At 40.1% G+C, this 16,407-nt stretch overlaps 1 protein-coding gene across 7 annotated transcripts in view; it reads right to left on the bottom strand.

Moving 5' to 3' along the window:
• Positions 1-16,407, bottom strand: part of LRRC7 (leucine rich repeat containing 7) — a 257,250-nt gene that overhangs the window by 39,036 nt on the left and 201,807 nt on the right. For all 7 annotated transcript variants that reach the window (XM_075181893.1, XM_075181890.1, XM_075181891.1 and 4 more), the window contains 5 exons: positions 10,810-11,010; positions 10,002-10,124; positions 8,151-8,262; positions 6,160-6,325; positions 3,439-5,092 (listed from right to left, as the gene is read on the bottom strand). In XM_075181893.1, coding sequence (XP_075037994.1) covers positions 3,439-5,092; positions 6,160-6,325; positions 8,151-8,262; positions 10,002-10,124; positions 10,810-11,010 — 2,256 coding nt within the window. The remainder of the gene's footprint in view (positions 1-3,438; positions 5,093-6,159; positions 6,326-8,150; positions 8,263-10,001; positions 10,125-10,809; positions 11,011-16,407) is intronic.

Below are 16,407 nucleotides of genomic sequence, written 5' to 3'. Positions count from 1 at the left end.
TAGAAAAAAAAGACAAGTTTATGAGGTTCAACATTTCCTAATTTCAAACTGTGAAATTATATCTAAAAATTTTCACATTGTCCAAATCACTATTAAACCACTGCCGGGTGTTTACTGTACCAGTTCCACGTGACTCTCATTTAGGTTTTTGCCGCTGTGCAAGGTTTCGAAAATACATTATTTTGTGGTTCAGACTGCTGTGCTTTTCAGCAAGTACCGTATATGGTTCAGGTTGTTTATTTTCCATTGTCTTTGGTTACAACACATATCTACTTTTTTTTCGGTGAACAGGCTAAATAAAAGATAGGAGAGAGGTTAGAAGGAAGGGGCTGGGCCGGGGACAATTGAGTATTCAGCAGTTGGCGGAACTGGGGCCTGGATAATCAGGTGTCAGTCAGATGGCTGGAGAAATATATATATATATATATATATATATACACACATATAGTAGTTGAAGTGGGTAAGTGATATACTGTACCGTCACTTCTCCTACTGGCTTCATTGTAGAACTATTAAATTCCATTCACTTAAATTTTCCATACCGCCACTTCTATGATTCTGCTTCAACCACTGTACATGCACCGGTCAGCCACAACATTAAAGCCGCCTGTCTAATATGGTGTAGGTGCCCCTCATGCTGCCAAAACAGCACAGACCAATCGAGGCATAGCTTCTACATGACCTCTGAAGGTGACCTGTGGTATGTGGTACCAAGACGTTAGCAGCAGATCCTTTAAGTCCTGTAAGTTGTGAGGTGAGGCCTCCATGGCTCGGACTTGTATTTCCAGGACATCCCACAAATGCTCAATCGGATTGTGATTTTGGAGGCCAAGTCAACACCTTGAACTCTTTGTCTAGTTCCTCAAACCATTCTTGAACAATTTTTGCAGTGTGGCAGGGTGCAATATCCTATTGGAAGAGGGCACTGCCATCAGGGAATACCGTTGCCAAGAAAGGGTGTATTGGTCTGCAACAATGATTATGTAGATGGACGTGTCAAAGTAACATCCATATAAATGCCAGGACCCAAGGTTTCCCAGCAGAACATATGCCCAGATCATCACACTGCCTCCGTCGGCTTCTTCCCATAGTGCAAAAAAATATTTAGCTTTTTGAATGTATTTTTTTTTTTTTTAAACAAACTGTCAGCTATCCAGTGTATAAAGCTAAAATATTTTAAAAAAGTTCTTATAAGTAATGTATATCACCCATAAGGCTGAATAAAAGAGAATAACAATCGTTTGCAACTAACCTTACTAGAATGTGGCTTAGATAAATCTGAGTAGACCCCTTCAACTTGCCTTAAAGATGATCAGAATATACTGTGCACTATGGTTTAGAACCATATATCAGGGATTGTAGCAACATGATTGTGTACAGATTGTGTAGGATCTTAGTGCTAAGGGAGAATGTTTAAATGTTTTACTTTTTTTTCTCTGCTGAAAATACAAATCTGGGGCCTGATTCATTAAGGATCTCAAATAAAGAGGATTCTCATTTCAGTCTCCTGGACAAAACCATGTTACAATGGAAGGGGTGCAAATAAGTGTTCTGTTTTACACATAAGTTAAATACTGCCTGTTTTCTCATGTAACACACAAATATTTGATAGCTTATTTGTACACTGAAATTTAAAGTTGATATTTGTGTGTTACATGAAAAAACAGACAGTATTTAACTTATGTGTAAAACAGAACACTTATTTGCACCCCTTCCATTGTAACATGGTTTTGTCCAGGAGACTGAAATGAGAATCCTCTTCATTTAAGAACCTTAATGAATCAGGCCCCTGGTTTTAAGTAGCTTTTATTTCCAAACTTGATTGATGTCAGAAATTGTGCGTATGAGTCAGCTCGACAGAAAAAAAAAACCCAACACGTTAAACCTCTGAAGGATTGTAATGAGCCCTAGTACCTAATTGTAGATTGATTATAAACTCCAGAGCTATTAAGGCAAGCACACTCTACACATCAGCTCAGTCTCAATGCATTGAAATGAAAACATCAAACTAAGTCACTTGAGGAATAACGCTGAACATGTTTGGAAAGTAAGTGGCGCACGCACCGGTGCGCCGCGGCAGGAACGCTACGTGTGTGCAATGATCAAATCTCCTGGTTAACTTTATCGTCTAAGAGAAGTACAAACTTCAACAACTGCATTTATATATACCACTAAACCCCTGGGTCTTGTAAAGACAAATAACTTAAACGGCTTTTTCACCTTCAGACAATTCATTGATTTATACACAGCCTCTTGCAATTATTACTAAATAAATTGCTTTTATTTAGTAATATTTTACCTTCTGCCTTTTTCAAAAACACTTTTATGTGGTCCTTAGATATAACACAACTCTGCTCTGCTGGTTACAACTGTGTGCACAACGCAGTTTTGTGTCGTATCCAAAAGCAAAATAAAAATAAATGTCTCTGGCTAGAATATAGAAAAGGCTTTGGTGGCAAACACACAAGAAGCCATAAAGTTAAAGCAATGTACATGATACAAGTTGCAAGAGCGCGTGTGAAACAATAAATTAAAGTGATCTGAAGATGTAATATCATGTACTAGACAGTACACCACGGCCATGAACCCAAGTTAACATGTTGAACATCTCTTATACCTTTTTCATCATTCACAAATATATTTTATCCAGCATTGCTCCTGTTTTGCTGTCCAACAGTTTTACTAATCCAGAAAATGTAACTGATTATTTTGTCCAGCACATCTGCAACCCTAAATAGTCGTTAATCCATACTTGCCAACCCTCCTGGAATGTCCGGGAGACTCCCAAAATTCGGGTCGGTCTCACGGACCCCCGGCAGAGCATGCAAGTCTCCCGCATCTGGCCCATCTGTCCACTTATATAAAATTAGTGCCAGAATGTACGGATGGAGGTGGCGGGTTTCGAGATTCGCATCATTTTGGCCCCCGCCCCCAGTAATGTAATGTTTGTTTGGGGTCTTAAAAAACCCAAAACAGACATTACATCATCGGGGGGGGGGGGGGCCAAAATGACGCAAACCGCAAAGTCCCGCCCCCTCCGCCAATACACCCCTCCTGCCCTCCAGGATCTCCCGGACCTGGCCAACATAAGGTTGGCAAGTATGTGTTAATCTTTATTACTAAAGTCCCTGGGTTGTCATATTAGAGAGGTGCAATCACTGTTGACTACTTTCCGATTGATATTTGCCCTTTTTCTGGCCAACAGGGCGATTATAATAAGATTACCCATCAGTCCTGTTCATTTCTAATTTCTCAATAGGTTTAATTACAATAGGTCAAGAAGGTCAACCAGATTTCAAGGCCAGATACACTGATATACCCCAAAGACATCGTAATTTATCTTCTGCCTTATTCAAAACAAGTTGCTTATTCAATAAATCTCTTTCATTGTACCATGAAACTTTGCAATAATAATCACATGGAGAGTTGACAACATACCCTGTCCAATCTTCTGGCTTCTATGTGTCTGAGCAGCTGTTGTCTCCAGTCCGGTGGCATTTTATTACAGCTGTCATCTATTTTTCCCTGATTCTGTCTCGCCTTCATGTCACTGTCCAAGGTCTTGTCGCCGTAGTTAACCAAGTTGTAATCAGAAGGTATTTTTTCAAGCAGTGCCGCCATGGTCGGCCTTGCGGAAACAGGTCGAGTTTGAGAAGTTCCGTAGGTCTCCGTGCTGTAGCTTCTTGCAGACAACGGCCTTCGCTGAGTAAGGGTTTTGACTTGGTAACCTCCTTGAGATTTCACCTCCGGGAAGGAGCTGTGGTCATCATCGTACCGACCGTTCCTCTTTAGAAACTGAGATTCAGCCACCGACATGCTGCTTTGGCGTTCTATAGCCCCGAGGAACGGGGGCCTGCCGTACCGATCGGTCTGTGGAAGTTCATGGGGTTCGCTCACCCTCCTGTACATGGCCATCTCCGTGGCACTGGCCAAAGAGTCTGCTCTTTTCAAAAAACCTGGCCTTGACCCTTGGCTCGTGAATTGAGGGGGGATAGAATCTTCATTGACTGAGGGCTGAGAAAAGGAGAACATCTGTTCCATAGGAGGGTAACCTCGATACGCTCTCGGACTGATCAGATCTTTTGCCATAGTTTTTGTTTGCTGCGATGAGTATTCGGGGTTGTATGAGAAAGGAGGAGGTACTCTCTTGTCTGGTTTAACTTCAACTGCACCTTGCGGATTGAAACTTTGGTCAAACTGATACACCTTCTTTGTGACCGGTTTTTGTTGCTGCCCTCTACCGGTTCCATAACCCAACATCTCATCGTCGAGCATCGGCACCGACTGGCTCCGGGACATACTATGCTCTTGTAGCAAACCCAAGTCTGGTCTATCATAGCTTCCTTGCATGATGTTTCTCGGATCATAGTTTTGTAAGGGTATATTGTACACTTTGAATGCACCAATATCTATTTCATCTATACTCTGAGACTTTTTAAACCTGCCTGTCTTCAAGTCCTTCATTAATGGAGAGAGCCTTTCAGTACTTTTGCTCATTGATATGGTGTTTTTGGCGGACTCAGGCCGACAATGACTATGTGGGAATACATTTCCCATGTTGCGATTGGAGCTAGTATCATGGAATTCCCATGACGGGCCTGTGAATGTGCTTGGGTTTTCTAGCGACTGCGGCTTGTGTTCCTTCCTCTCCGGCAACGGGCTGTTAACGGGGGTGCTTTCAAGTTTAGAAGGAAAAGCTGTCCTGTCCTCGAATGGACTTGGAGTCCGAGTCCAATTTTGCCAAGGATTGCTAGGCGACACGTCCGGCTCTTGAGGGTTTCTCTGTGCGGGCTGCTCCAACTCCAAAGGAATGCCGATAATCCGGTCTTGTCTGATTAGTGGCCGCCGCCCGTGAGCGGATGTGCTTCTCGATTTCGAATTCAGCATCGGGTTACCTCCTGCATTCTCTACAGTGTTTTCCTCTGCCACAAATCCGGTGTTATCGTAGTGTGAGCTGTTGTTCCAGTTCTCGGTGAATGAGTCGTTGAGGCTCTGTCGGTCGTTGCGTTGCTGAAGATTCCCGATAGGCGCTGTTTCTCGCTGGCTCAATAATGGCTTTGTTTCAAGTGGCTGTGGGAAGGACTGAGTAAGCCTACAAAAAAGTAAAAAAAGCAAGTAAATAATTATTTCCAATAGTCTATGATAATATAGTATGTCCAGAACATGACCGACCACCTTATTTCTCTCTTAAAAGTACTTCTAAAGACGTATTGAGTGAGAGTTTTTCTGAAATGGAATAAAATATACACTAAATGATTGACATTTAAAGGGGTTTCCACCTTTAGATAACATGTATTTATTGGTCTGTATATGTTCTCCTGCAGCTTTCACTGAATTAATTATTTTACATTCTGTGTTTTTCAGCCATGTATTTACAATCAGGCAGAGTTGTTTATTTTCCCTGCCCTGGGATACTACACAGCACTACTGTGCTGTCTTCATTGGAAAGCATTGTATCCAGAGTAGAGCTTGTTTCTTATCCCAGGACAATGAAAGAAAGCCCTCCAATATAAACATATAGCCGAAAAGCACAGAATAAAATCAGAGAACTAAAGCGATGTATATTTGATAAAAGTTACAAGACGGTGCATGTAAGTCAATAAATGTGGATATGAGAAAAGTCCTTTAAAAATATATAAGAAACCCTAAGCATTGCAAATTGCTTGTTATACTCAAGTTGTTCTCAATAATTTTACATTTTCCCCCAAATATCACAAATAGTAAAGCCCTCAAAAGGTTAGAATTACAACAGAATTTGGAGGAAGGCTTTCTAAGTTCTACCCCAGGAAAACCGCACAGCAGAATGAAGTGACCATTGTCACCCCCAGCTTGATTCCTGGAGTATAAATTCTGTACAAATGTACAAATGTACAAATACAGTGTGGAACGGTCACACCTCTTGTCTTAACTCAGTCAATTTGGTACCATTGGCGTTTTCAATTAATATAATTTAATCATAGCTGCATACGACTCGTTGACCTTATGTAAAGACCCTTCTATTAAGCACAGTTTCTATAACATTTGATAATGATCACATTGTGATCTTACACAAGCAAATCTATATTTAGCCTTTATATCTTATTGCACACACATATATATGCACCCCCCCCCCTCCTAAAGATGCACAAATCAGTAATTGCATTTAAGGATTGAACAGACCTGTTACCCCACAATGAGCTATTTACTGCGTCCTTAGCGGTAATTTGCACTTTCACGCGTGCGTTGGAGGATCCTGATGAAGCTTGGGAAGGTGAGTAGTCGGAGTAGGTTCCCGATGATACACTGTTATGATGGTGTTTATCCACCTCCGACTCATCTGTGGATTCTGTCAAAATCAAAGTATTGTTTAAACAGATAGAGTCAGACCACCAAGTCTCATCCCCTGATTTTACACTTTAATCGTCAAATTTGCCCATTACTGGTTGCTCTATTGCTTATTTTCTAAAAGTATGGAGGGGTAAATGTATCTAGCTGCGAGTTTCTGATGGGTATGAAAAATGGAGATGTTGCCCATAGCAACCAATCAAATTCTATTTTTCATTTAATTAGTACATTCTACAAAATGACAGCTAGAAACTGATTGGTTGCTATAGGCAACATCTCCACTTTTCAATCCCGCCGGAAACTCGCAGTTTGATACATTTACCCCTTGATGTCTGTAATTACAACACATACTTGTCTTGACATCTGGGGTTCCTAGATATTTGTTAATCAATGTTTAATCCTTTACATTGGATTATGTGTTGTTATGATTCGTCTTACAGAAATCAAACCATTTTTTAGCTAAATAATTAGCTCAAAGTTGTGAAACATCTTAACTATTTCTCTGTTGAGGACTCATTGGCTAAATGAATACCTATATTAATAAATCGTATCAACCTTTAGATTGTAAGGGGTTAATATAAACTCAATGGGGTGTAGACAATTGTCCTAATCGCTAAATAAGGGTCAGGTGAGCGGCAGACCTGAGGTAACCAGAAAAAGTTCAAATGAATCGGGCAACGGCTAAATGAGGCAGATAATGACCAATTCTCTTCTTCCATCTGACTTTTTTACCTTTGCATCTCATGGGATGTGTGCCTCATGCTTGGTGGTGCCCATGGTAACCGAGCACCCCTCATGCTTATTCCACAAACGTCACCCCCCCTTACTATTTTTACATTGAAAACGGATATTTGGTAAAGACCAAAGAGTACATTTACTAAGCCCTCTAAAAAGGAAAAGTGGAGGTGTTGCCCATAGCAACCAATCAGATTCTAGCTATCATGTTCTAGAAGGCACTATATAAATGACAGCTAGAATCTTTTTGGAAGGTTTAGTAAATCTACCCCCCAAATATCAAAATGAATCTTAAAATAAATAAAAACAAAACAAATAAAATGTCACAAATCCATTTCTCTGCTGCCCTATGCACCTGCCTAGTTTGCTGACGTGGTAAATATACCCCTGGGTGTTTATCGGATTATGTGTCATGCAGTGAAATAAAATAAGGCACCCTAATCAGAGATTTATCTTCCGGTGGTAACTTTATAGCTCTTTTCCAGTTATAAAAGCGCCGTGGTTCATACTGCTCAATTGCCCCGATGCTGACTCACTGAAGTGAATGAGGAACATTCGTTGCATCGCAGAGAAGCGGCTACGCTCAGAAAACATTGTATGTCGCCTCTTCAGCACTCGCTCCCTCCCATGTGACAGGGGATAGGCGCCCTGCATTCATTTCAATGGGGGGGCAATTCAATTAGCCTCCATGTGCCACCAGACATCACCGCCATGTCCGGCTGCGTATATCGCCCCCTTATATGGTACAGAATCTCTGCAACTTTTCTCCTCAAATCTCTATGCAACGCAAGTGAAAATGTGTGGAGATTTGAGCAATAACTCAGAGGCAAAGTGTTCTGGAGACACGTGGCGGCACGTGGGAGAAATTGAGCACTATGAACAGCAAACTTGCTGGAAAAGTGCTAGCGTACAAAGTGCTTGTCTGACACAATCAATAGACATTTCATTTTCTCTCAACGTACAAAGTTCAGTGTCTTCCACCTTTTGAGAGATCGCAGGGCAGGATTCCTTGGTGACTTCTAATATCCTTATTATTTACAGTAGAGGATACATTATCCTCTATATAATAATACATTGCATGTCATATTGACCTTTTTTATCTTTTCCCAGCAGCACCAGTTTCGGTGGGTACAGCGGCGTTTCAATCAACGACGGACGGAGCTCTGCCATGCGCATTTCACTTGGCCGATGTCCAAACGGCTCCTGAGGATGGAGAAACGCGTTAGTGGCCCTTACATGTGCGGCAGGTGTGTTTATCTACAGCATTAGCCATAATTAATCATCTGCCGGTGATACAAAACATCATCCAGAGCTGCCACTGTAATGAATATATTTGACAAATGTGTTTCTTCTTCATCCCAGAGGAAGAAACGAGTGAAAACGCAGTAATTAGGATTATGCTTTATTTATACACACTATGTACTTCAATGATAATACGGCACAGTCTCAGAGGTATTTAGACACTTAATGCATTATTTATACACACGGTAATACTGATAGGTAAGACAAACAAACATGATCACAATTAAACATTTTCAAAGAACATAAAATAAAGGACATGGCTTTAATTAATTTTAAAGGCTGTCTTTATTAATTGATAAACAAGCAAAGGATACAAATCCTACGGGGTCACTTCCTGCAATCACCATAAATGTGGATGTTTGTTGGTGCTTTCGGCTACGCAGACACACAAAATTGAGGCAACGGACATACAATGGAAATACGCTACCACTGCACCTACATAATGACCCTAAAGTGTTTTATGTTATATTTTCAGAAATGGGAATGGACCAAAAATATTGTATTCATAAAAAGGGGAACATTAACCAAAATCTGAAATATGAACTTAAGGCAGAATTTATTTTTACCAAAATCATACAGTTTTTCCCTATATCTTTGGTGTAGCTCCACATTTTCAAAGTTAAATATAATTTAATTAATAGTCTTAATTTAATACTTTAGCAAATATATCCCTAAATATTAGAAGGGCTGAGAGCTATTGAATATGAAGTGGTAGAGGTAGTTTTGGTAAATAGCATATTGGTAACCTATAATAACCAATATACTATGAAAGGTAACATATCCTGGGGCCTAGGGTAGCAGAAATTAAGGGCAGCAAGCTTTCTCTTGTTTCATTATCTAACCACATGTTTTATTATGTCTGCCATCCAGCATAAATAAATCAATTTAATCAATGGTAGAATACATTTTTTTTTTGTAGACAAAAAGAATCATTGACGAAGCTGCAAAGATGCTGATCCGCGGTGCAGATACCATTTTGTGATGTCATGGGTCTGTTTTTGCTCAAATAATCCGGAAGTTACAACATATGGACTAGTGTAACTAGATGCTGGTGGATGCATGGGGCTCAAAAGTTCTAAAGTTTACTCCGTTTGTTGGGAGATACTGAGAGCAACAGAGCATTCTTAGCTAAATTCATGTGCTAAAGTCCATTCTGCACACAAGTTCAAAACTGAGATCTCATGCTGCAGGATATTTACGTGAGATTATTACTTGGGACTTGAATCGTATATGTCCATAGGGGTGCAGATTGGACATTGGCCTGTACTTTTGATGGGAATTCTTTTGCACCTTCCAGTAAATGGTGGAGCAGAATGTTGGCACACGTTCCACAAAGTGAAGAGGACACGGACCTTACTTTGCATAAGGCAGAAAAATATACACATTGGTGCAAATTCTGCAGTTAGTGCGTAAACCTTATTGTGTAGGTTGTGTGGCGGTTTGGCCGATGGAGCTGTGTGATAATAGTATTGTAGAAGCCAATCACAGTCTAGCTTGAACTTAGTCTCGGGCAAGATATCTAACATCTCTATTGGTAGCAGAAAATTTGAGCTATTAGTCTTAAACACTTATTATATTACAGATGAATAGCCCAAGATGTTTAATTAGTTTAGATAAAATATCCATAAATGAGACGATACCTCTGATCTTTCCGAATGCTCTTCCTTTTCCTTCCTCTTGGGGACGTCCAGGGAATAGCTACGGATGGTTCCAGGGTCGGATATTTGGCTCTTTGGGAATTCTTTGTGTTCCCGATTTGAAACCTGACAAGAACACAGCAGATCATAAGAGAACCATCGGTATTGGCTAAATGACCAAATGATGGTGCCAAACATAGTGGTGTATTCGTTAAACACATTGGTGGTAGTCTATATCCCGACTACAAACACACCAACAACATACACCCCGGCATAAACACAACGAATGCAACCCAAGCACATGTATAGGACAGTCTATCCTGAGAGTTTGGGACTTACTAAGTTACATTTAAAAATGAATTCTCCTATTCCCCATACAGCCCTTTGTACTGTCCTCTAACTTAAATTATTTAGCAGTGCTCTTCACAGTGACTGTGGAAGGAGGTCCCTGGATAATTTATTCTCACTATTATCCAAATCATACAACTGCCTGGATACATTGGCTATGAATCCATATTTTAATTTAAAACACATTATTTCCTCTTGTGTTGGACCCCCTGTGCTGTTGGGCCCTATAGCAGTTACATGGACTATAGTTAAGCCCTTGTGTGCCAGTGAATCTGGTTGCAAGGTTGACTTTATTGAAGTTCGGCAACTTTCCAACACACACTCATAGCGCCCCCATGTGGTCTGGCTGTGAAATGGAGGTCATCCAATTTGTAAACCCAAATGTGTGATCTAATTGGATTGTGATCCAATCGTTCAGCAAGTGTGTGTCCAGCACAAGGTGTATAAGACTATTTATAATCACCTCAGACTTGATGTCTTTCGCTGACATCGGCCACTTATGTTCATATTTTTCCTTGAGGTTCTGCTCTGAGCTCGGCGTTGGGATGGAATTATCCAGGGATGAGCTGTGACTCCCTTTACCGACCATGTTCTGCACCGACTTCACCATGTTTTTTAAGTCTTCCGGGTACGGTGTTGGGTATCTCTTCAGATTGATTTCAACCTGGATTTGGAGATAAAGGATGGATAGTAAAATATTATCTCTATTTTCGAAGATGAAAAATTATATGTTCACTTTACAAGGTGGTATCAAAGAGGGGGACAATTCCATACATCCACTTTCCCGGATTGCCCAGAAGAATGCTGAATTCCGGATAGGAGTCCCGGGCTAACGGGAGAGTAGGCCATTCTGCCGCATCCTGTCAACTACTAGTGAAGTTTGCAGGACAGGGTTCAATGCGAATCATGCCATTTTGGCCCAGCACCTGCAGTGAAATGATGCAATATTGGGGGAGGGGGGGCAGGTTAAATGACGCATGGTGGGTGGGGGTCACAACAAAGTTGGCAGGTATGGGCAATCTCTGTCGCTACATACCATTTGACATTTCTATGGTAGTGAACAAATCAATGGCTGTTCACTAGCAAAGTAAAAAAGTGCAGTTGTCCAGTAAACTATGTTAACCAATCAGACTTCTGCTTTCATTGAGACTTACTTACAAACCACAAACCATGCTGACCCAAACTGCCTATTTATTTGCACAACTTCACTTATTTGTACCCCTAGTGCTTTCCAAGGTGCACGCCCACTTCCTGATCCTTGGGACTGCCCCCGTAGATGGAGAATGCACCTATTTTTGCAGGTTGGAGGAACCAACTTTAAAGTCCCATTAACTCTTAGCACCACCCCTTCGCTAATGTAACATTTCCAGTTTTTCTTCTGAAATACTGATGTGTGTAGCCTAATTTATGGCCTAATATAATCATTAAAATGTGGGGACATTGGGACAATCCGTTTCTGATGTTTTTATTACATTATTGGTAATGCGCGTTGTCATAAAAGTGGGACTGGATCGTGCAAAATAGATCTCCACTTACAGTGTAGTATGAGGCCCAATCTCTGCCCCATCAGAAAATGTGAAGAAATCCAGTCCTTTTGCCAGAGGAAAAACATTATGCGTCCTGCTGGAAAACAGGGATTGCCCCTGATAAATGTACCTTCTCCACGATTTCAGGTTTGTCTAAGGAAAGATCCGCCAGCTTTCGCAAGACAAGCCTTTGTGGTTGAGTCCTAATGTTAAAATGTCTTGTGCCGCCACAATTCCTTATCTGTTATCTTTAAATAAATCATTGTTTAATGAATAAAGGTTTTTAAACATTTATACTTTTTTTTTTAAAAAAAAAGTCCCCATATTAATAGAACTAATGGAACAAGCGTCTCACGCATGCGCACATCTGCAAAGGCCGACTCGACAAAGGCCAGTACCACCAGCTAAGTTTCGGTTTTGCTTGTGGGTGTATTTTTGCCCTCAGCCTGCACTCAGCAAGGAGCGCTACCGATCCACCTAGCTCCTCCCATCAGAAAATACAAGTGTCTTCAGACAACCTTATCTCGTACCACCTCCTTACCCTCCCCTAGGTTATTCTAACCGATTACCACCCTTCGGCAAAGTTCAAGCAACACTTACGTTTATTCTCTTTCTATACTCTCACCCCACATTCCCAATGCAATCTGGTTGGATCAATATGCATTCTGTTGAATTTAATGTATTAAACTCATGTATCAAACACCTAGGGGTAAATGTATGAACCTCCTGATTCTTCATCTCCGGAGAGTTCAGCGTCTTCAGCGCTTAAATTTAAAGTGGCGGCGCCTTGTAAAGGGAAGTTTCCCTTTACAAGGCAGCGTCACTTTAAATTTAAGCGCTGAAGACGCTGAACTCGCCGGAGATGAAGAATCCGGAGGTTCATACATTTACCCCCTAATTTCCTATGAATAGAAAACTGTTGAGTAGGCCTTCTTACCGCTTATTTTATTACTGTTTGTTCCCTATTACATGCAGGGTATGCTAGCGCTATTTAAATAAATGATAATAAATACTATTAATACACATTAGCAATCCTGCAGATGCCACCATAGTCTTCTGCAAATCCATGTGATTACTTATACCTCTCAACATGTCTGTCCCCAATCGCGGGGCAGGGGGTTGCGCTGCCTATTCGTTACCTCCCTTCCCCCAACATTCAGCGAAACAGTGCCCTAAAAGCGGGGCTATTCTGATTAAACTGGAACAGTTGGGCGGCACGGCTTACCTGGAAAACGTGGGCAAATCACCCAGAACATCACACAACAGCTTTTTTAATTTTTGCCAATTATTGCCTAACTTTGATCATTGCTAATTGCTGATTGGATGGTATGAATATGAATTATATTATGTGGAATCCTCCTTTAAGCCGTGAATTATTACGACAAACAAGGAAATGTTTACATAGCAAGGAAGCAATTACTATAGAGGATTGTCTTGAGCCAGATTAAGATCAAAAACAATCCCTATAGAACACTTACAAGCTGATCTTCTAGCAAATCACCTTTTGCTGCAATCTATCATGGAAATCTCGCTCGGAGCTCTGTGCATCGCTCAACTCATAATATATATTAAATAAATAACTAAATAAATAAATAAAAAGTTAAAAATATTTTAAAAATGTTAAAAAATAAATAAAATATATTTTAAGCGGATTGCTGAATTAAATATGTAAACAATAATTAATAAAAAAAAAAGTTTTTAAACTGTTGAAGTTTAATAATTAGATGAAAGTGGTAATCAATATTTTCTGTACACTAATACTATTTGCATTGCGATTAGTACGCAATCGAACATCTATTTTTATTAAATAACAACATGCAAATAAGTTTAATCTATTTTTTTTTTAGTTAATGTAAAAATATAAAGTGGTGAGGAGGCTAATTAATGTTTCCAACATCTAAATTATATAGTTTGGTATAATTTTGTTCACAACTGCGTGAAAACGTTTCCGGTGTTTTTTATGTAACTTTTGCACTTTGTGAACGCTAGTTATAAATAATATTACTTTTCATACATCAAACAGCCAGTACACAGGGATATAAGAACTAGTTTATACAGGTCTAGAGGAGGGAATCTGGAGAAGGACACCTGGCAATCTCAAGGAACAATGACCAGAGGAATCTACCAATGGCATGCCGAGTTCTTGGGAGGTCAAGACCAATTTGACCTATGAATGTGAACCTTAATACTGTAACTGTGTATCTTTGTGATGTCAATGTGTATAAATTGTTCACCTCTGGCCTTGGAAACCAGAGCATTCTGATAGAAGCTTGTGTTGGTGCCAACAGGCGCATGTGTAAGTATACCAAACTCTGCCTTGTTATACTATTGAGAATAAAATCTGATGTGAATGAGTTCTCTGTACATCGCTGCGGAATTAGTGGCGCTATATAAATAAATGATGATGATGATGAATTTTATACGATAGATACGGACATAATAAAAGCATGTTTTCTTTCATCTTCATCTGTTTTTACCAACCTGAGATGGCTATAACGGTTAAATGATTGTGCCGGTATTTCTACAGTCACAATTCTTAAATTAAACAGGCTTCCCCATGCAAAGGATCTTACGCTAGTGGTAATAGATCATCATCACCATTTATTTATATAGCGCCACTAATTCCGCAGCGTTGTACAGATAACTTACTCACATCAGTCCCTGCCCCATTGGAGCTTACAGTCTAAATTCCCTAACATACACACTCAGACAGACAGACTAGGGTCAATTTGATAGCAGCCAATTAACCTACCAGTATGTTTTTGGAATGTGGAAGAAACCGGAGCACCCGGAGGAAACACACGCAAACACAGGGAGAACATACAAACTCCACACAGATAAGGCCATGATCGGGAATCGAACTCACGACCCCAGTGCTGTGAGGCAGAAGTGCTAACCACTAAGGAGCCAGCGTGCTGCCCAAATATCCGAATATCCTTAGAATACATTCAATAAATGTCACTTACAAATGTGCAAAAAATGTGTCCCTCCCATTGGTTTATCTGTACGCCCACATCCCTGTTTTTGTGCAAGTGAGGCAGATTCACGCACCCAACTTACATTTAGTTATGGTTGCTCATCTTGCTTAGCTACCGCCATAAACAGATGCTACATGTACCCAGCACAGGTGCTGCAATCTTGATCCATGCCCGTCTTGTATAAAGGGGCAGATTATGGGCACAAAGGTGCATTATATTACACAATGGCACAAGCACTGTCAGGTGCATTTTTTGCACATTTGTAAATTACCATTTCTATCTCTTTGTCATTCATAATAATTGTAAAGGCGACCAGACTAAAGGGAAAGAGCAGAATGAAAATATATAGTCTAAGCTGCTCCAGAAAGGTCACGCCTACACTTTCATCCTCGTCAGGGTCTGACGTTTATTGGTAATATTTAGCAAATGCCAAGTCTGGTGATGAATCGGATGCAGGAAAAGACTTTCCATATTGTCCGTGAATAGCTAGACCAAAATGTCACAGGGGATTGTGGGAGCTGAAGGCAACACAATATCTAAGTTTTAAGCCATGACTACATAACAAGAACAAATGGCAAATAATATTATTATTATTATTATTATTATTAATAATAATAATAATAATAATAATAATAATAATAATACCACAAAAACTTAATTAGCAATTTTCTTGTATAAAATTCACAAATAAGTAGTCTATGTAACAGTTTTAGTGGCTTGAGAGAGATATTGGAGATAAAATAGTGCGTATGGGCAATGCTTTCTTGTGTACAGCAGACCTCCAATCTTTACACTTAGGAATGTCCCTGCATCCGGCCTATTTGTGAGTTATATACTAGAAATAATTGTGTAATAACCTATAGCAACCAGTCAACAATTTGTTTTAATAGTTTGAGTGCACTTTTTTTATACTGTTTCCTCCCTGCAAGTACATAAACCCTAATGAAAGCAAATGTCTAATTAGTTGATATGGCTGTATCTAATTGATTGCTATGTATCTGATTACTATGACTGTGTCTGATTGGTTGCTATGGATGTGTCTGATTGGTTGCTATGTGGCTAGTTGCTGTGGCTGTGTCTTATTGGTTGCTATGGCTATGTCTGATTGGTTGCTATGGATGTGTCTGATTGATTGCTATGTGGCTAGATACTGTGGCTGTGTCTTATTGGTTGCTATGGCTATGTCTGATTGGTTGCTATGTCTATGTCTGATTGGTTGCTATGTGTCTGGTTGCTATTGCTATGCCTGATGGCTGCTATGGCTGTGTTTTATTGGTTTCTATGGGTATATCTGATTGGTTGCTTTGGCTGAGTCTGATTAGTTGCTAATGGCTGTGTCTGATTGGTTGCTATGTGTCTATTTGCTATGACTGTGTTTGAATGATTGATATGGCTGTGTCTGATTGGTTGCTATGTGTGTGATTTCTATGGCTGTGCCTGATTGGTTGCTATGTGTCTATTTGCATTGACTGTGTCTGATTGGTTTCTATGGGTATGTCTTATTGGTTGCTTTGGCTGAGTCTAACTAGTTGCTATGGCTGTGTCTGATTGGTTGCT

Source organism: Mixophyes fleayi, chromosome 8, assembly GCF_038048845.1.
Source record: "Mixophyes fleayi isolate aMixFle1 chromosome 8, aMixFle1.hap1, whole genome shotgun sequence".
NCBI classification, from domain to species: domain Eukaryota; kingdom Metazoa; phylum Chordata; class Amphibia; order Anura; family Limnodynastidae; genus Mixophyes; species Mixophyes fleayi.
Note: the sequence above shows the minus strand (reverse complement) of the source record. Positions and strands in the feature narration are given on the sequence as shown.